Source organism: Copidosoma floridanum, unplaced genomic scaffold (assembly GCF_036245765.1).
Source record: "Copidosoma floridanum isolate Cflo_tuat_1 unplaced genomic scaffold, Cflo_Japanese_pri ptg000004l, whole genome shotgun sequence".
NCBI lineage: Eukaryota > Metazoa > Arthropoda > Insecta > Hymenoptera > Encyrtidae > Copidosoma > Copidosoma floridanum.
The window spans coordinates 21,943,312-21,964,120 of record NW_028321881.1 but is presented as its reverse complement, the minus strand read 5'-3'; the positions used below and the strand labels follow the sequence as shown (position 1 = coordinate 21,964,120).

Here is a 20,809-nt window from a genome sequence, read left to right as displayed (position 1 = left end):
TTGGAGAACTTGTTATTAGCGATCCCCTGACGAACTGCATAGCAAGGTGTTGGAACCGTATAGAAGGCCAAGCATTTGAGAAAAAATCAGAGCCTACTACGACTGTTCTAAAGTAATCAGCGTCCTCACGTATACATCAGTGCTGAGGTAATCTAACCCTAGCTAGACGACAGACCCAGCGGAAAGCCAAACGGTGTATACGTGACAGAAGCAGTGTAGCCAGGACACAATCTTGTGATCAAATATAAGTGCCAGCCACAGTACCCTTTTATTCGATTCCAATAGTACTCCTTAAGTCCAGTCAATTTCCCAGGCAATTAAACGCAAGCTTAGGCCTAGAATTAATAACACTCTAGCTCTCGCTCTAGCTACGTCTTTTCGACGTAACAGATTACTTACTTCTTTTTTTTAACAAATTAATGTACTGAAGTCCTTATTGATCCATCGATACATTGCGTAACTTTCTGCAAACATCTACATTGTATACTCACTTATAATAGTAAATAATTTATATATGGCTATATTTTCTGTCTAGCCACTCGCGCTGAAAGAAATGAAAGAAAAAGCTATATGAGCTCTTGCGTGTATTAAACATTTTGTTTATTATATTCTAAGTATTTTGACGTCAATTTTCCTGCTAGAAGTCATTACTAAGCATAAAAACTATAACAATCTCAAAATAATCATTATAATTAAATATGTCTTTTCATTGATTAAGAATTTAAAATCCTAACTTATCAGTAAATAGTGTACGCAGGCGCCATGGCAGACTTTTAAAACCCGCCTACGTGGTGCAATCATGCCACTTCATATCTTTTTCTACAACATTTTTTAGAGTGTTGTTATGTCAGACTGATGTTTAAGCTTTTATCAAATAAGAAATCAAGCCTACCATTGAAGTTTATTTATTCATCTTTTGATAGTGTCCAGCATTCTAAAGTTTTTGAGATGTCAGCGTGTTTAGGTCTTTATAAGCTTTTTAAAGCTGATTTCTTTTATTTATGAAATGTACAGGTATGTACTTTTTTCTGAAATAGATCACAAACTAACTGTATCTGGAAAAAATAACTATACTCCAGTAAGTGGCTATGTCAAGTGGTCACCTGAAATCCCTTATTTTTATAATTTTCAAAGTTAATCCTTTAATTTGAAATGGGCTTGTACGTTAATATAAAAATTTCTCAAATATTTTTAGTAGCTTTTAACTTTATAATTGTCCATTTCAAAATTTTGATAAGAAGTTGTAGCAGACCTTAGAATTTCTTGGATTTATTATCAAGGCAAATTCTTTTTTAAGTCTAACACATATAATAAATATTGGAAAAAATTATGACATAGGTTTTTTTTAAAGTTTCTTCGTACGATGTATAAAATTAGTTTAATAGACAAATATTTACCACCAGTTGCGATTATATGCTTGAGTTAACATGGTATATTTGTGTGGACTATTTATTAACATACTCGATCTTGCATGTATTTTTCAGTGCGTAGAGATGCCATCTTGACTCAAGGACACTAGTAACTTTCTCGATGTAAGCGTGTCTGCAAAACTAACTTAGGAGTAAAATAACTGAAAAGACGACCAGTGTGCAACTTATTTCTAGTAAATGGAACAATACCTAGAGAGATAACTTATAACTATTTCATAGCACAGATAATGTATTTTAGTAGTTGTATTCTTCATTAAATGAAATTAAAAACATTTATAACGTAATAAAACTTCAAGAGAATTAAACAAAAAACTAGAAAATAACCATACTAAATCATCTTTTTCTTATTGGACCACGTAGTTTTTTGTAATCTAATATAATAAATGCATTGTAATAGTTGTTCAATAAAAACTGCCTTTGACTACTTTAAATATTCAAAGATCGTATACATTACTTAATAATCTTTGATAATACAATTTTTGAGAAATATCTATCAAAAACTGATCAATGAGAAAAATTTATAACTTTAAAACCAGCAGACGTCAACATCTTCGGACTCTGACTGATATAATATAATATATAACGTCACTATAACGTCCTTTTGATACTAAGAGTTTATTTAATTGCAATCGTTAGGGTACAACTAACTTAATACCATTTTTTTAAGCTAGGGATATGGGAACCTTACATTGAATAAATACATTTTATTTTGGTTTTTATGCTGCGAAAAAATTTTAATCATTAAAATACATTGAATAAATAATTCTATAGTTCATAAATATTGCATTCACAGAATTTCTTATAATTAAAAAAAAAAAAAAAAAAAAAAAAAAAAAACGTTAGTCTTAGAAATAGTATAAAATATTTGTAATAACCATGCAATGATCGTTAGCTGACAAAAGAATTGTTAAAAATTATCAAATTATCAGTTATTATAATAGGCTTTACAGTTTCCACAGTGGTAGATTCTTTTCGTATTCAATGGAAGTAGTGAAAAATTTCTTACAAGCCTGTTGTTTAAATTAATATATATTTTTTACTGAACTAAAACTTTCAACGACAATTTTCATCAAAAAAAATTTTTTAGTGAATCGGGAACAAATTTACACTTATATAATTTCCGTGATGATTGGCGACGTAGAACAACTTTAAATGTGTAAGGCATTCTTCAAAATACACGCATGTTTGTTAAGTTACACTTATAATTTCTCTCTCTTACACACACACACACACACATACACATGTATATTAATAGATTATTTGGTATAAGGGCAGACCAGATAAAGTTTAAGTCTTCAATCTTTCTACTCGTATTATATTTGACATCACAATTAAATTATAAATTTAATAAAAATTTCTTAATAGGCAAAAAAATATTTAAATTTAACGTTAAAATAAATTGCTGATGCAAGAAAAAAACAACTGAAATTTGCACCTAAAATCACGAAAATAACTTAAAACGTAGTAAAAGGAATGACTTTCAAAAAATTCAAAAGTATAATTTGCCAAGGTATTTAGAAGCTGTAAGTCATTTTAAGTATTAACTTAAATGCAAATGGAGGGCTTAATTAACTCGCAAAATTTTTTAATGGTCCTTTTACGTTGCAACAAAGTGATTTTAATCCCTCAGTTTTCATACTATTTAATTTCTCAAAAATTATCTGTAAAAGAAATTGATGGCATCCAAGAACCTATAAAGTGGGCTGCAATATTTAATGGTACAGAAAAAAAAAGTATTTATTATTCCAAACCGTGTATTGAGAATCTCAATTTGAGATACCTACCGCATGACATTGTAAGCTGAAAGCTGTTTGCAATAATGCAATTATTTATGAAGAATATGCTTTTTTTTAAATTCGTTTGTTGCTCAAGGAGAGACAAATACTCATAAATTAATTAACAAGAGCTGTTTTTATTTTTTAAGAATGTTCTTCAGATTTATCTACCACTTTTAATTAGAAAACAGGGTAAAAGTAAAAATTACGTTTCACGTTGTAGTAACATCTAAATGGAGGGATCTCTGAGTTATAAGCTGGTGTTGTATGAGTAACTATTAACGGTTAAACTCAATAGCAGCACCAGAATCTTTAAAATCCTTATTTTCACAGGTCAAGAATAACACTTTTTTGTAAATCTTAAGTAGTTCATTTAACTATTGAGTTGTGTGACCTCACTTGAAAATGTGAAAGTAATTTCAGTCGTTGACTAGTACTTTGACAGTAAATAATTTTTGGTCCAGTAAGTTTGTTTGCAATCAATTTTACAGTACTTTTGCAGTGTGAACAGACAACTCCTAACGCAAAAAGCATTTGCACTGTTGACTGCTTTTTGGCGAGACGTAAGCGTTAAAAATAATGCCATTCCACGTAAAATTGCGTTTTTTTACAACTCTATTGAATGTAAAATATTTCTCAAGTTTTTCAAATTTCTGCAAACTCTTACAGGGACACTATTTAGTAAACCTAAATTTAGATAAAACACAACAAGCGACTTTTTCATATTAGAGTGGCATATCGTAATCAAGTCATAGAATCATCACTTAAATTGTCTTATACATATAATATTACTAATAAAAAGTCTGATAATAAAGAGCCTTTGCCTTCTTTATACGTTGGCAAATGATATCTTGTATTTTTATAACAGGCATCCAGGCATGGTCATCTATTGTCTTATACATAAAAAGGCGTCTAGGCATTGGTATCCTTTTTTACTGGTCTTTTTACTTGTCTATTATTAACCATCATAGTCTTAAACTTTTTTCGTCAAGCAATAATTAATCTCGTCAGTCAGGCATGAGACATAACTTTAAGAATGCAAGTTAAACTTTTTTAAGGAAATAAGTAGTTTAGTAAAAATGTAGATGCCAACACTGAAAAGATAAAAAAAATATTGTTATCTTTTAACAAGCGTCATTAAGCGTATACACACGTGAATTTAGTAGGGATATTGACATTATAATTGTTTTATTAATATTTTGTAACGGAAATGTCAAACCATATTTTTGAAATTCTAATAAACGAGTTTAATCTAAGCTCGACAAGATTAGTTAAGGATTTAAGGAGCAAATTGTAAACCATATCAGTCAATGAGAATGTCAGTTCATTCGTTTTCTTTTAGTTCCCATTATGTACTTCCAATTTTTTTTCGGAAAATATAAAATGTGTATTTTTTATTTTTTTTGTCTTTTTTTTATGATTATTTATTAAAACGATTCTTAATATATAAGAAAATCAAAATATTATTGATTACAAACTCTAATTATACATAGCAGCTCTGAATAAGCTTTCATTTACTAGCAAAATGTTGTAAATAACGGCCACGCATGTAATCTGTAGTCTTCTGTAAGGCTTTTAAAAAACGTTAACAAAAGAGCAAAAGAAGCATATTTTAGCCCAGTAGGATTTACTGACACCAAAAAGTATTATTAAGGGTTTAGAAAAGTTGTAGCCAGCCATTATTTAAAAACACATGTCTTATTCTTACCACAAAAGAGCCCTAGAGCACAGGCGATGAAGAAGATATAGAGATAATAAAAGATTGAGAGATGCAAAAAAAGATCAAGCTGTTGCATCAAATGTTATGATGCCTCATTTGGTTACTTAAGTTCCGACCACTTCGGCCGGTCAAGTAGGCACTGGCATAGAGTTCTGGATGATGGTTGTGTTCGAGGCCTGAGCTACAACTGACTCTTGCTTGGCCACTATTGGATTGTGATGCTGCTATGACTGATCCGTTGTAGCTGTCTGATGGTGCACTAGCTGTGGGAATCGAGCGATATCCTGTTTCAATTGTACATAAATTAATTCAGCAGCCTTATAAAATTGAAAGTATAATAAAAAATGTTTTTTTTTTAATTTTTTTTTTTTTTGTATGTACTGTTACTTTAATAAAAAGAAAAAAATTTCTTTTTTCATTTAAGTGAGACATAACTTCATTTTTAACGTTCTTTTTCAAGTTACTGAAAAGTACTATATACTTTCTTGTTTAATTACTAAAAAAAATAAAAAAATGAAAACATCAACACCGTCCATGATTTACAGTCACATAAAAGGTTAAAATATTTATGAAAATTAAACGTTTTTTGGATATACTACCTGAAAAATTTTTTTTTGTACCTATAAAACGTAATTCCAACCAATCCAAAAATTATTAAAACAAACTTTTAAGCTTATGTGTGTAAAACAATGCATGCACACGGTGACCAGAACATAAGCTGACACTGACTAAAAAGTGCTTATTATCGGAACCAAAGGCAAACAATGACTAATTTACTTTTTGGTCTAGGCATGTTATGTACTCTCATGTGTAATTTTTATTTAGAATTCTGTAGTATCAATTTTTACGAAAAGTCCAAGTGACCTCTTAGTTGCTATAGAACAATTATTTTCATCAAAGTTTTAATATTAGGTTTTTACTTGCTTCAATAAAAAGAGCTCCAAGCAATCTATTAACAATCCAAGCAATATACTAACATTTATGTTAAATGGACAGTCCAAATTTTTGAAGTTATACTTCTACAGGCACGTTCTACCCTACGGAGTAAATCAACGATTTCAGATTGGTGACCTTGAGAAAAAGTGTAACGGAAGTGGATTTTGATTAATTCTCCCCCTTCACCCCGCCTCTCTTGACGTACTTCTGGTGTCCCTACACCACCCAACATCCAACATCATCACACCGCACCACACCACATATTTTGAATTTTGACATTTTCTTATCTTTTAATCAATTTCTAAAAAAAAAAAACAGTTTTCAAAGAGTTTCTAACCCCCATCCTCTGGTACACTGTGCAAGCCCAAGTCTGCTATGAGCGAGCCTAATTTAAGATAGTCGATAACTTCATTTTATCTTACAGTTTGTCACTTATTTTCAATGTAAATTTTCATCTACTGTGGATTCATTCATTTGGTTTCATTTTACATTAAATAAACAAGTTATTGAATAAAAATAAATATTTTTGGTACATGACTTTTTCAAAAATTTGGAACATTCATTTATTCATTATTAGTTTGTTGCTTTCAGAATGAATAAATTATTGTTCATAAATTTTTTTCACATTTTTCAGAACTTTCATGAATGAAAACAAAAACATTTCTGTACTGTATAAATACAATACTTGATTTTTATTGCGTTTTCATTTTTCACAATTTTTTCTCTGTAATTAAAATCAAAATTCAGAGAGGTTGGAGGAGCGCAAATATATGCTGTAACGCTGGAAATTATTTTTCTTACAAGGATGAACTTACATATACGCTTTTACGCATACTTGGCCCCTTTTTTTTGTTTACGAAAAAAAAAATTATAGATCTATTTGAAAATGAAACAGGTTTATCTAATCGTAACCTTTTATACAAACAAAAAATAAGAGCTTCATATGGATCTTATGAATCCAATTCAAAGTGATTTTTCCATAAGAGGGTTAAGTTGAACGGATAAAAAAGGGTACAATGAAATGAGCTGCTGCTTTATAGGGTATTTTTTATTTTCTTAGGAAGTTGTTTTAAAATAGTTGAAAGATTCGATGAGAGAGCACAGTCTTGTACTAGCCAGCTGCCGTATTTTTGATATTCTATTGTGCCATAAAATGTTGTTTATAATTGTTCTGTTATTAGATATAAGAATATTTATTGAAACCATACCCAACTAACGTTGGTATACTCATTTCAACGATAACTGCACAACCTTTGTACATAATATTGTTTCATACGAGGCATACTTATATTTATAATTACATCCATTGCCATATCATTTTATAGAAGTATAACTTCTTACTTGGATACCTAAGCACCCACTGTCCACTAGTTAAAATATTATAATAAAACAACTGAGATAGTATGTGCTTTATGATTGAAACAACTTCCCTCACAGTTACAAACAAGACAAGTAGCGTTATTATTCTACTCAAGTAAACATTTCAAATGTTTAACTAAAATTTAGTTAATGCTAAGATTACTCTTAATATCATGCAAGTTAACAGTTGTAAGTATGAGTTGAAAATTGGATAAGAGCTATTATCAGCTAAACATGCTTTTCCTTAATAATGTCTGTTTATACAAAACTATTGAAGCTTCAACCAATAGGTACTTAATATTTACAACAAGATCTTCAATATATTTCCACACATTAAAAGCACTTGCAAATCGATCTACGGTATCTCCTATGTGTTATTTTTAAGCAAATTTGTCCTTTTTCGTTACATATTTTTTTAAGTAATGATTCTTACTACCTATCTTAAATACGTATTTTTATTAAAGCAATGAATTAAAATGCTATGGTTTTATGATTTAAAAAATTGATAACAAACAAAGCCAGGATTTGAATTTTTTTACATCCTTTACTCTACAGTCTTTGATTTTTCAGAGCTCTAAGGATATTTTCTTTCAGTCATAATCATTACTACGAGAAACCACTGACTTTAATCTACGAGATTCATCACGTCAGCAAGACCTTTATCATCCACGAAACGTCATACTATTTTCAGGCAATACAGCACAAATGAACTGAACACTGCGGTAGTACTACAGGACGCGTTCTAGGTGGCCACCATCATGGCAAGAATTAAGGTAAGCAACGAAACGCGGTAACCAAGGTTATGATAGAGCATTAGGGAAATTGCTTAATCGATCGATTGATAACGTTATTTATTAAGCCAAGAATCATGGACTCAAATGGCAGATTATTAAAAACAACAAGTTCAGTAATTATCTACAAGCTATAATTTACAATCATCTACGGATAAAATTCCTAACGCTAAAGTGTGTGTGTGTGTGTGTGTGTGTGCGAGAGAGAGAAAGAGAGAAAGAGACGACAAAGGTGGTATAAAAATTTCCCAGGTCATTATTTGTTATTGCTCATAATTTATAATTAGTACTTTTTTTAATAATCAATACTTTTAAAAATAATACCACGGACAGTTGTACTCTATTCACTAATGATAATCATAATAAACGAGATTTTATTTTCAATTTCATATTACTTTTTTTGCTTACAGATAAATGGATGGCAAACAATTTTCTCGTAGATTATATTTTTCCGACCATACTTCTGTTCAGTATTCTTGAAAACTGAGATTAAAAATTGAAGTTGATAAATTATGTCTCTAAGCTTGAGTAGCTATCACTTTTTCTTCGATGTATATTCGATGTATACAAAAATCTTCTTATTAAAAACATATTTGTTCGGAATCCACACAGTTCATTTGGTCAAGTAAAAAGCTGTAAAAAATAAAAAAAATATAATCATGCAGAAAAGTACCGTGCATTACTTATGCCGTAAAATAGTCGTTGGCCCTAAGAGGCCGTTAATTTGCAGTTTCTCCCGTATAATATATGAATAGGGCTATTTTTTAGAGCTGTAAGAATTTAAAACTCAAAAAAAATATGTAACAAAAAAAATTGTTTTCTTTTATCTCACAACTTTATAACCACAGCAACAAAGTCCTATAGCTTAATCTTTACATTTTTTATCGCCACAAAAATACAAATACATATTTTACCTACTTAAAAATTAAGAAGATTCAAGATACTACTATGAGGGTTACAGTGAAAAGCTTATCTCTCACGTAATTAATTGTTTATTAATAGGTTTTGATTCTGCTTTAATATCGATTAATGTTTGGCGTCATTTTCTCGACGCCTAAAATTGCATTCATTAGATGCATTTGAAGTTTTCCTTCCAATTCGACTACTTGCGACTTTTGGCATAATTAAGACTTTTGTAAGCCCTAAAAGATATTGTTATAAACTTTATCATGTTGTAATATATTTTTTGGTAAGGTATATCGACGTCTGATAACCCTGAAATGGACCAGCGAGTTTCTAAAATAAACGCTTTCTCGACTGAAGTTTCCAGCAAACGTGATTGCCTCTTTACCTCAGGTTGATCTTTTCTGGCCTGTTATTGTCGCACCACACTGATCAGAAAGAAAACATACAACGTTTGAAACTTTGGAGCTAGTTGTTGAGCTCTTTTCTGACGTCTCCTTCCGTGAACTGTTTTGTGAAGGTCATATTAGCGTAATACGCAAGTTTTTTTTATCAGAAACTTATGTTACAATTGCTCAAAAAACATTATAGTACGTTTTTTGCGAATTCTCCTTTGTTTAATACAAGCTGTTTTTCTCACATCACTTACGATGCAGAAACTCTTTATCTTTTTTTTTTAACTAAACGAAGCAGTTGTAGTAGATGTTACAGTAAAAAACGTACGTACACATAGTTATGCACGATCTAACTGTTGGTAAGCAAATGGAGAGAATATTTATGTGAGAAACACTTTAGTTGGCTGCGTTCAAATAAAAATTTTAAATAATCTGCTTACAATCAGCGCTCAGCTTTTCTTACTTTAGTATACCTCAACACATAAATCGTAGATCTAATAACTCGCAACATCATTAACCATTAGTGTCATTTACTTATACAGCATTTAACTAACGTGTGTAGAAAATCTCCTGGCAATAAGTAGGAAACAAAATATCAGTGAATTTTTTCTTTTTTTTAAATAATTTATGTAATTTCAAAGAAAGACATCAGTAAAAACTTTTTTGAACCGAAAATTCACATATCTATTTTAGAAAAATGCGAATACTTAAAACATTTGCTTATTAGAACAATAATACCAAGGACGTGAAGCATACGTTTCAGCAAGACCAGAATATTATTGACAGTAAGGTGTAAGTGTGGTTAACTCTAACAATAGATAAAATCATGAGAATTAAATGATGGAGGCAGCTCACAGAGGTAGCATACCGAAAAATCTAAGACCTGGTAGCAGCTACCACATATAAGATGATACTCACTTCACTACAATGAGTACGTACATAGTCACGCGTAGCTCGTGTTTATGTTTTGTGAGACTGTTTCTGAATCACGATAAACACGCGTTAAGACCTGGAGAACACTTGCTTTTTCAGTTAAAAAGACAAAACAGTGGTAACAGTGAAAGGGTAAGATAAATTCTAAGAAAAATGTTTATGCTAGAAAAGAGAAAACATGGATAACTAAGTTTAATCTCATTTTCTCTCTATGAATGTATAAGTGATTCCATCAAAAACAAGCTATTTTATGTTCCACCTGATTCAAACATCGTGTAAAAAAATGTTGATTAAAACTTTTTTTTTTTAAATAACCAATGGTGGTTTTCTGCTGAGGGCATAACATAATTTAGATCATTAAAAAAAAATTTTCAGTTTAAGATACAAAAATGAGGCTAAACAAGCTTGGGAGAATCGTCCCTCACTCATAAATTTTCAGTTTTGACAACGTCTAGAAGCAAAATATGGAGTTTATAATTTTTCTACAGCATGGGATCTAATTTATTAACACCAACAATTTATGAATTCTAAAGAACCAAAAAAGTTATATCCAAGACTTAGATGGTACTTTAGTTGCGGTACTATACTTTGACAAATCTAACATTCTAACGATAAACGTTTTTATAAATGCACGCAATTTAATTTTGGTGTTTCAATTCAGGCACTTTGTATTTGACGAAGGTTAAAAATAGTGCAAGATTTTTTTTTGATTTTTCCATCCCAATAAGTCACCTCTATAGGCTCGCAGATTGATTAATTCAATCCCCCCGAAATAAAATTTGAAAGCCCGTAACGCCAAAAAAAATATAGTTATGCATTTAAAACGTGGTAAATTAATTGTAGCTGTTTTGTGTAAGATATAAGTGCAATGGGAAAATTTAATTTGCATTGAGTGCGTTACAACTTCAATTATTTAACAGATTCGTAAGTGCCTGTAACTCTCTTTTCTTAAAAATTTCATAACGCCAAAGAATCCGGTATATCTTTCACCCCCAACTAACATCTACTTCGCTCATCTTTATGTCACTTAAACCTTCAAATAAAAATCATTAAAATGCGTTTGTAATGGAAAGTTCAATTTATTCATTAAAAATTAGTGTACAAAAGTATTATTCAATGAGAAACTTTTTTATTTTATTTGCAATATTTAAGCCTCAAATTACAAATTATTTATTTATCTTGAGTAATAAAATTTTACTTGTTTTAAATATTGGCATTTTAAACTATGTTTTTCAAAACTCCTTTTTAAATTCACCTGCTTTTAATGAGACTCGTATAACCACACAACGAATAATAAGGCCTTAGTCATACAAAAATGAATTTTTTAAGATAGGATAGCCAATTTTTATTCTTACATCTTATTAATGCTACATAAAGTTCATCATGAGAAAACGAAGATACACTAACAAAGTATAGATTTATATTGTAAAAATTTTGAATCTATGATTTATTAATAGATGAAGCAAAATCTAAAATTTAAGTAAATTAGATTCTACATCAAGTTTGTTATTAACATTTCTGTACTTCTAGTGCTGATATTTAGTTCATAAGGTGGTAAGACTTTCTGGACACTTCTTAGTATTTCAATAGGAAAATTTATCTATGTATCATTTGATGCATAAATACCCTTACAAGTTGCTTCATCTATGGTATTATATAATTTAGACTCTTTTTTATCTATCTGCATTTTTTTTCTCTAAAAAACAAGTGAATTTATTCTATGAAGTTGAAATTAAATTATTAATTAATTAATTATTGCTGTTGTCAAATATTTTTAACTGGCAGTAGCGGTTAACCTTTTTTTGGTATAGTGAATGTTTTAATTCTTCCTTCTTCAATTTGAATAATGAAATTTACCGCCTTAAAATTCCCTATATAATATTTAATTTTTAAAGTCCCCCCCATATAATAAGAACAACTAAGGTTGTTTTTGTTGTCCTACCTCATGTTTTTTGTTATTAAAACACCCTACCACTCTCTACCAACCTCATAGATACTTAACTATTCACTTTTAACTACAGATTTTCATAAATACTTCCACACCACCAGAACGCAAATGAATGGACTTCGTGTATACAAGTAGTAAATAATAAGGTCATTATTATATTGAACAGCAAGATTATTATTAAATTGATATTAAAGCATTTTAATTTATATGTAAGTATAAAAATCTTACTATGTTCAGCTTTTTTTGGTAATGTAGGTGATGAGCCATGCAAAAAAATTAAATTGTTCTTTTTTCTACGTATGATATGATACTTATACATACATTAATATAAATAATACTTAATTATGCAATAACACAAATAAACACGAAAGAATCGCGCTATTAAAAAGGTCAACTGTCTAAACTATTCAAGTGATTTAAATAATACTTATTAAACTATTAGATGTTTCTAAGTTCATAAGTTTTGTAAAAATTTGTACTTCATGTAGATTATAACAAAATCATAATAGTCCTCTCAATGAAAGGTTTAAAAATAAAGTACATGTATGTTAAGCTTCAAGTAGAAGGTTTATTTGTGTACATTTGGCTAATCCTTATCAAAATTTTATCAAGGGAAAGAAAATTATTCATACCGAGTGTATCAAGAATTGTGAAAGAAGAAAAGGATCGAAGAAGGATTTCAGAAGAAAAGTTTCAGAAAACATTGGAAAGGAACTTGTTATGGCAAGCATAACTGTGAATACTGAAAATACGACTCACTGCCGTTTATTTTATACAGAACAAAATTTCCTGTAGCTTTAGCGTTCACTATGACTATAAGTAAATCTTAAGGTTAAATTTTTAGTAATATTAGTCTATACTTAAAGAAACTTTTGTTCTTTCAATGTAAACTTTATGTACCATCATCGAGATCCAAAAATAAGTATGGAATATTCATTCAAATAGAAAGAGAACATAATTCGATAGTGAAAAATAATCTTTGGAAAGAGATTTTTGATTGAACTAAACTTTTTGCATTAACAAAAAAATTTGGCACACCAATAAATGTATACTCACAAATAAAAATTTTTGACACTGTTTTATAAGTCGTCGTATGTGTCAGTAGATATTCAAGATTTATCATGCACTCTTCTACATATATTATTCGTTTGTGTAAGGTCTATATATTTTCTTCCTGGGCGGTGTTGAGAAAAAGATTAACAAATTTTTAATTTCAAGAGAAGTTTTTCTAACATAATAAGAAAGCTTATTTCAAGTAAAAAATTTCTAGTTAATATTTAAAAAGATTTTACGAAGTGAAAGTGCAATAAAGGACAACATAAATCATATGGGGGGTGTATGTTACGTCCAAACTTCTTTGAGTGAAGGGCGGAACTCGTAGATTCGTTCTATAAACAAATAAATTTAATTTTTGTTCGTCAGAAATGAGCCATCGGCCCAAAGACCTTATTTGCTTTTACTTACAGAATACTTTTCTTTGAAATCGTTGACTCGGCGTTGTGGTGTTACGTTTCACCGAGCGATATATATAGAGTGGTGTATGCTAAGCTGGCGTTGACTTACTGTTAGAGTTTATGTCTTATGTTATACGGTAGTAGCGTATCTTATTGGTCTTTTTATCTAACGTCCTTGTAAGGGTCTTTGTCATACGGTGTCTTTTTTATTTTTCCTCAATATTCAATTTATTTATAAAGGTAAGAATTATGTGTCAATCAATTAAAATTATTAGATCTTGAAATGTTTCATATAATTTAGTAATTGGAATGTTTTTGAGTTAAGAAAATTAATTTAATCAACAATCAAGTTATGTCTTATCTAATGATTTAATAAATTTAGAAAAGCCAGAAATAGTTAATTTTACAAATAGTATAAATAATAAAGTTTCAGATTCACATTTACAATGTTATACAATTTATAGTTTCCTTAACTTAACTTACTTTTATGATCGTTGGTTAGCACGCACGCAGTCACAAGATCTTAGAAGGTTGACCGTAACGATGTACTCGAAAGCACTCGTGGCGATGACAATAATTAGGCTCCTGCTCTTAACGTCAGAACCCAAGTCAATGGTCCTTTCTTTCTTGTTACTCCTTGATTCACTTTTAGGTAAGTTTACAGTGGCCTGGTTTGCTCAAGCTTTTCTTACACAGCTAAGTCACCAAAATAAGTCTTACGTTTGCTGGAAATGCACGCTTTTAACACGTAGCTTAATCACTAAACTAAGTCTTGCATCCTCTTAAAAGACGCAACAGAACTCACTCTCCAACCTTTATAGTTACTTTGGAGCACTTGATGAAAGAGAAAAGGCGAATATTGTTATGTGCGAGGAGTTTTTATACTCTTGCGTTCAAGGAGGACGTGTCAAGTTGGGAATCCAAACGACCAATCAGAGCTTAACCTAATTACCCTCGACTGACACGAGCACAGTCGTGGTGCAATAATTTCCCAGTAATTTATGGTTAAAACTGATGATCTCTCGGATCTTACATTAAGTACAAGTTGCTGTCGAAATTGTGTATGATATTTCTTGTGTACATCCGCAGTAAAGAATGTTGAAATTTTTGATTAATCACGTTATTTGGTATACTTGTGCGAGTTGATTTTGTAAAATGAGCGTTTTATAAGATTATTTGAGGCTCTACGCGTAGTTCAAGTTTTGCGTCGGTAGCTTATTTCAAAAGAAGTAGGTTATATGTCACGCAATTGCAGATGCGGGTGTACTGCTCGATGGTTCGAGATCGTTGAGCTTTTGCTTTTTATAATTTAGAAAACGAACCTCTGTATTCCGAAGTAATAAATATCAAGTATGTGATATGGGATGTCACGGGGGTATCATACGGGGCAGTGGAGAGGGCGAGGAATCTCAAGAAAAATTGTATGCAGGATGGTAGGAGTGAAGTGAGTGCCTATACCAGTAGTGAATAAAAATATGAAGCAAGACGAATTTTCCCTCGATTTTTGGGGACTGTGGAAAAAAACTGGAGGGGTGGTAGGGCGTCAGTGGAGAATTATGTAAAACGCCTTACATTTTTAACTATATAATGTAGAATCAAGTAATCAAAAATATAGAGAACGTATACATAGAGAATATAGTTGTGCAGCGTGAGACAGTTCTTGCAAAAAATAGGATGTATGACCCTCTTATCCAGCTGTACCTGATTATTGATGATGTGAGCTATAATAACAAATAATAATGAGGAATCATGGTAAACGCCTAAGGTGTTATTTTTTAAAATAAATTTATTGTACTAAGTAGCCTACAAAGCTCTCAATGTTCAAATCACTGTTAATCTTATGTAATTAACACGTAAATAGTAATTGTGAATCATGAAATGAAAGTTTTATGTGTAATCTCGTACCCTCTTACCGAAAATACAAAATATGCATACTTCACTATTTTATAAAATGAGCCCTGATTTGACTCTTAGTATTGCGTTAGTAATACGGCAATATCGCAATACTTTTTACTACTCGATTATTTTTTTTTTTTTTTTTTTTTTTTTTTTTTTTTTTTTTTTTTTATTGATAACCAAGTCTATACTAAGTGAACTACCTGTATCTTGCTTCTAAAGTCAACGACCTTTATTTGCAATCCTTAGGAGCATACTCAACTTTAATTTTTCCCGTAATAAGTTATTGTTTTCATTTATTTTCATGACTCGTATCGATGAAAGGATCTATTTTTTGGAATAAAATGTATCAATTTTCAATAATATGCACACAAATTTATGGACAAAAGTTAACGTAAATACTTTGACGGACTACGAGCTTGATATAATAGAACCAAATAAGAAATTTGTTATTTAATCGAAAAAAATAAGAATTATTAATTCTTCAATTTTAGAAAACGTACCCTTACAGTAAATTAAGTTATCTATTAAAATTAATTGAAAACAAAATTAACATAAGTATTACTCTAATATAGCATAAGTTTTCTGGACGTTGATCTTAGACGGACGATAATAGGGTCATGAACCACTCTATGAACAACTAAAAAACTGTTTGCATGTATCTCTCACTTTTATAACTTTTTCAGATCCTAATATTTTTTCTGTTATGGTATAAAAAGCATTCTTCGATCACATCCTCATCCCACATTTAATGATGAACTTGGTATGAAGAATTTTTTCCCATGATGGAGTTCCGACTGGGATTGGCACAAAAGTTTAAAAGTAAAGTTAGACAAACTTGACAATAAAACGGGTAAAGTATAAATTTTTAAGATAACATATGAGCTAGTGAAATATCGAAAAAACCCAATCGAAAATTTTTTATTTAAGCACTTAGCTGGTAAACATTGGTCCTAGTGTGGCAAATGCACTTCATTAGATAATAATGTGATGTTACAGAGAAAGAGCTTGGCCCTATCTCTAAATTCTATTTTATCTACAACTGCCCCAGTGCCACCGCAGACAGGCCGCGTGAGCGCAAAAGACGGCTTTTTCATCTCGTCATTTTGGCCCCAAGAAAATATTTTAAAAATAACAAAAGCATTAATCCCCATGCACTTTTTTCTCAGCTTTCTGATAGTATCAGTTTTCACAAATCTTCACTTTATAACCTATAAAAATGCAAATGTTGGTAAAAATGCGTTAAATTTCATGATGTAAAATATTTAAAATTATTTTCACCATTTAGATCGAAAGATGAGACAATTTTACTAAAGTATGGTCAACAAAAAAAGGGTTTTATTTTATTTTTTTATGTATTGGACCGATGAATGTATAGGTGTCAGTTACCGCGCACAACGGGCGGTTGCTACACGCCCGCCGCCGCTCCTAACGCTGCCACACACCGCAAGACACTTTTATTTAATTATTTTTTTATGATATAAATAACATTAAAAAAATGTAGGTGGAAGTTTAGTAATAATCAGACATGCAAGTAACAATATAATATTATATTATCAACAATCAAGGAGTAATGATGGACTAAAAATAGAGTACCATTGTGATTTATTCACATTCATAAGAATAAGATTTAACTTTTTTTTCCTGTAATCTTCAGCATATTTACTTAATTTTTTTGTCTTTTTTGCGGAAATTTCACTCAACATTTGTGAACGTAATGATTTTTTCTATTTAAGGGATTACAGCAGACAACCATCTTAAATACTGATTGTAAAAAATGAAATACAACAGTCTAATAGCTGGCATTCAAGGATGCGTTACTATAGCTCTGTTCCAGCTCACTATAATAATAATAATAGTACGTATCATAGGCAAATCACTTTCTCAATAAAAAAAATTTTAAAAAAAGTGCAATTTTCGGCAGAAAATAAAAATATCCTAATAATTATAGTTAAAGAGTATCAAAACAATACAAAGACAAAACTTTTCTTGTACAGTATTTAGGTTAGGCGTACTGATTACACTTGGAATAATTAAAGATTTGCACTCGACAGCAAGCTTGTCCGACCTTTGGTGAGAAAAGAGGTAAGCTTTTTATCGGTGGTGCCAACAGCTGATCCATTTATAATTCAACGGTCGCTAAAAATTTATGCAAAATACCTATAATTAAGGCTGTTTCGTGTCCAAAAAAGTAATAGGAAAGATTAATTAGGGTCTTAGCCAAATATTTATTATTAATTGCATGATTCGACATGAAAAGTTAGGTGAATTTTAGCGTTAAGAATGTGGGTTGTCGTTCAATGCGCGGTGGTTAGTATATCTATATACATTACTCAAGATAAATACAACGTGTATACGTGCGAATACGCGCAAATAAGTACGCGACCGTATCTCGAAAAGGCTTTTATGTAACTACATACTGTATTTTTCTGTGTAATTTACTTAAAGCTACACGTGGTCATACCACACGGCTTAATAAACGCTACTTATACTTATACTTGCGAACAAAGCGCAAAAATGGGAAGAACAAATTTTGTTTACTATTTCCGCATAAATCATTTTATCTGCTTATAATGTATTTTTATACATGTACGTTATGCAGGGAATAGAAGAATGTAAACAAACCCAGGACACTAGGTGAAATTATAAAAAAAAACAAAAAGTATAGTCAACTTTTTCGAGAACAGTCGTGTATTCGTACGTATACATGTTGTATTTACCTCGAGTAATATATATATACTAACCACAGTATATTAAACGATAAAACATTCTTCACGCCAAAATTCACCTAACTTTTTATATCCAATCATCCAATTGATAGTTATTTGGCTAAAGCCCTAATTAATCTATCCTATTACTTTTTCGGACACGAAACAGCCTTACTTATAGGTATTCTGCAAAAATATTTAGCCACCGTTGAATTATAAAAGGATCAGCTGTTCACACAATCGCTGAGTGGCTTACCTAATTTCTCACCTGAGGCCGCACAAGCTTTCTGTCGAGTGCGAATGATGCCTTGCAGTGTGTGGTGGCGTAAGAAGCGGCGTACAGTGGTCGATTTTGATTTTTTTTCCTCAAAACCTTATATCTCGCGAACGTCGACAGATATATAAGAAATTCTTTTTTTATTCTCTTCCTTCAAAAATAAGGAATGAAAAAAAACTTTAGAGAGGCCAGTCGAATTTAAATCTAACCTACAAATTTATGGTAAACATTAATTTTTCATGATTTTTCATCTGTTGTTTTTTTTAACTCCCATTGGAATGAATTTTCGCTGATTCATGACTAACATTAATGACTTTATTTTCTATTTAATGTATACTTTATACTGACGTTAAAATTTGTTCATTTGCATACATATATATAGATATTTATGAGGCATTCTCCGTCAACTCGGGCACCCCCACCAGTCCTAAATTGGGTACGATTTTTTCGGGCATATTTGGGTTCAAATTAAAGCTTATTACCTCTTGTTTTAAATGCTGAGTGGCGTTTGTCGAATTTCGAAAATGGCGGACCACTATGACGCAAACAAGTCAATCTCCTACCGATGAAGAAACAGTTATTTTAACCTAACACATGCATCACTATTTAGAAAATTGTGCAAACATTTTTTTCTTATGTATTTTATAACGCTGATGACGAATTCGCTCTTCTTATTTATTGGAAACCAAATGTGTCGTTCCTAACCTCAAAAAACCTATTAAAAAGTAATTTTTAGCGTTCAACAATCCACCAACTCATAATAAAGAAAATGTAAAATCTTATTATTATGTATTTTTAATAATTTAATATAGAAGTAACCATTCCTTTAATCATAAGTACTAATTTTCAAACCTAACCTCAAAAAACCTATTAAAATCAAATATTTCATGGCAAACTATCGACCAAGTACTAATAAAAAAAAAGAAAAGCTTTTTTGTATTTACTTTTATTGATTCGATGCCAAATCACCCTATTTTCAGTTATAACGACTGTTTGCTGCACCTAACCTTAAAAGACCTTTAAAAAAGCAGTTGCATTCGATTACAGTCCTAACTAACATGAATTGGAGAAAAAACTCACATGAGTGTATTTTTAATTCTAATCTTTTCTTATTTTTGACTTTACATTCTGAACGTCGTCCCTAACCTCAATAACCTTTGGGAAAATTAGTTTTTTGTTCTTCATTGTTTTTAGAAATCCTCATCATTATAATTGAAAAACATTTGAGTGTATCATTATCAACGCAACATACAGTTAAGGACGTTCGGTAGTGATTGAATTTTCCAACGAATTTTTCTGAAATTTTGACCAGACGTTTTTATTGTTGTTACAATAAACCAGTCAAAATTTAAAGAGGTTCCTCTGTTTCGTTTTCGAGATATTGAATTTCAAAGTTAAGTCATTTTAACACTGTCGCTTATGGGAGAACTGACTAAATCACAGTTTTAAGCAAATTGGGCCAGTGAATTTGGCCAATTTTTTTATATGTTACAGATAATGTTATTAATTTGATGTATACCAAGTTTTGCGACGATCGTCTGATTCGTTTATAAATAAAAAATTAAATAAAAGCTCGACCGAAACGCAACGGCAACGTCGCAAGTGGCGGGAAATTCAAAATGTTCCAGGATGTTGATCAGTTAATATCTCAATATTATTGTAGATATTTATGCATTCACGCATAAAATACAAGCTTACGTGTGTGCGTGAGTGTATGTACAGAACGCCCACCCCTTCCCATAAAAAACAATAAATGTTAATAACACGCTATTTATTATTTTTTTTTAATTTCAAATTTATTATTTCTTCTTAAGATACAATTTTTTTGCACATTACAAAATCACATGCTCATAGTTTGAATCACTCATCTTAGAAATCATCCTACTTATCTGACATCCCATGCTGTATGAGACTTGTCAAGTCATTTAAAAATTCAAGTATTTTATTTACACTGGTAGCTCTTTTGATTAAAGGGCTTTGCCCATTTATTAGAAACGATCTTAAACCATCATTACCTTCCATAAATTTATTAACAATAATATTAAAATCTACTTTATTTTGACTTAGATTTTTAATCACTGTTTTGGGAATGATAGACGACATGGGGAAAAAAGTTGGCGAATACATTTTTTCATCAGAAATTCTTTGAATTTTCGCAAGAACATCTTTTATGGAAAACACGTTCGTTGAAATATCATCCCATGAAAGATATGTAGCGGTTAATTACTTACAGCTTTATCACAAAAACATTGATACACGAACGCTGTCGTAACCGACGCAGCAC

The 20,809-nt window shown here is 30.6% G+C and overlaps 1 protein-coding gene across 9 annotated transcripts in view; it reads right to left on the bottom strand.

Annotated features, from left to right (window-relative positions):
* The window catches only part of kuz (zinc-dependent metalloprotease kuz), a 539,267-nt gene that overhangs the window by 31,775 nt on the left and 486,683 nt on the right, over positions 1–20,809 (bottom strand). For 3 of the 9 annotated variants that reach the window (XM_089597563.1, XM_089597577.1, XM_089597565.1), the window contains one exon: positions 4,700–5,209. The exons of 2 other annotated variants lie outside the window; for them this stretch is intronic. In XM_089597563.1, the coding sequence (XP_089453689.1) occupies positions 5,001–5,209 (209 nt within the window). In that variant the 3' untranslated portion in view covers positions 4,700–5,000. Of the gene's footprint in view, positions 1–4,699; positions 5,210–8,510; positions 8,645–20,809 lie in introns of those variants that run through there. 4 more of the 9 variants (XM_089597581.1, XM_089597602.1, XM_089597572.1 and 1 more) reach the window with 3 other exon arrangements.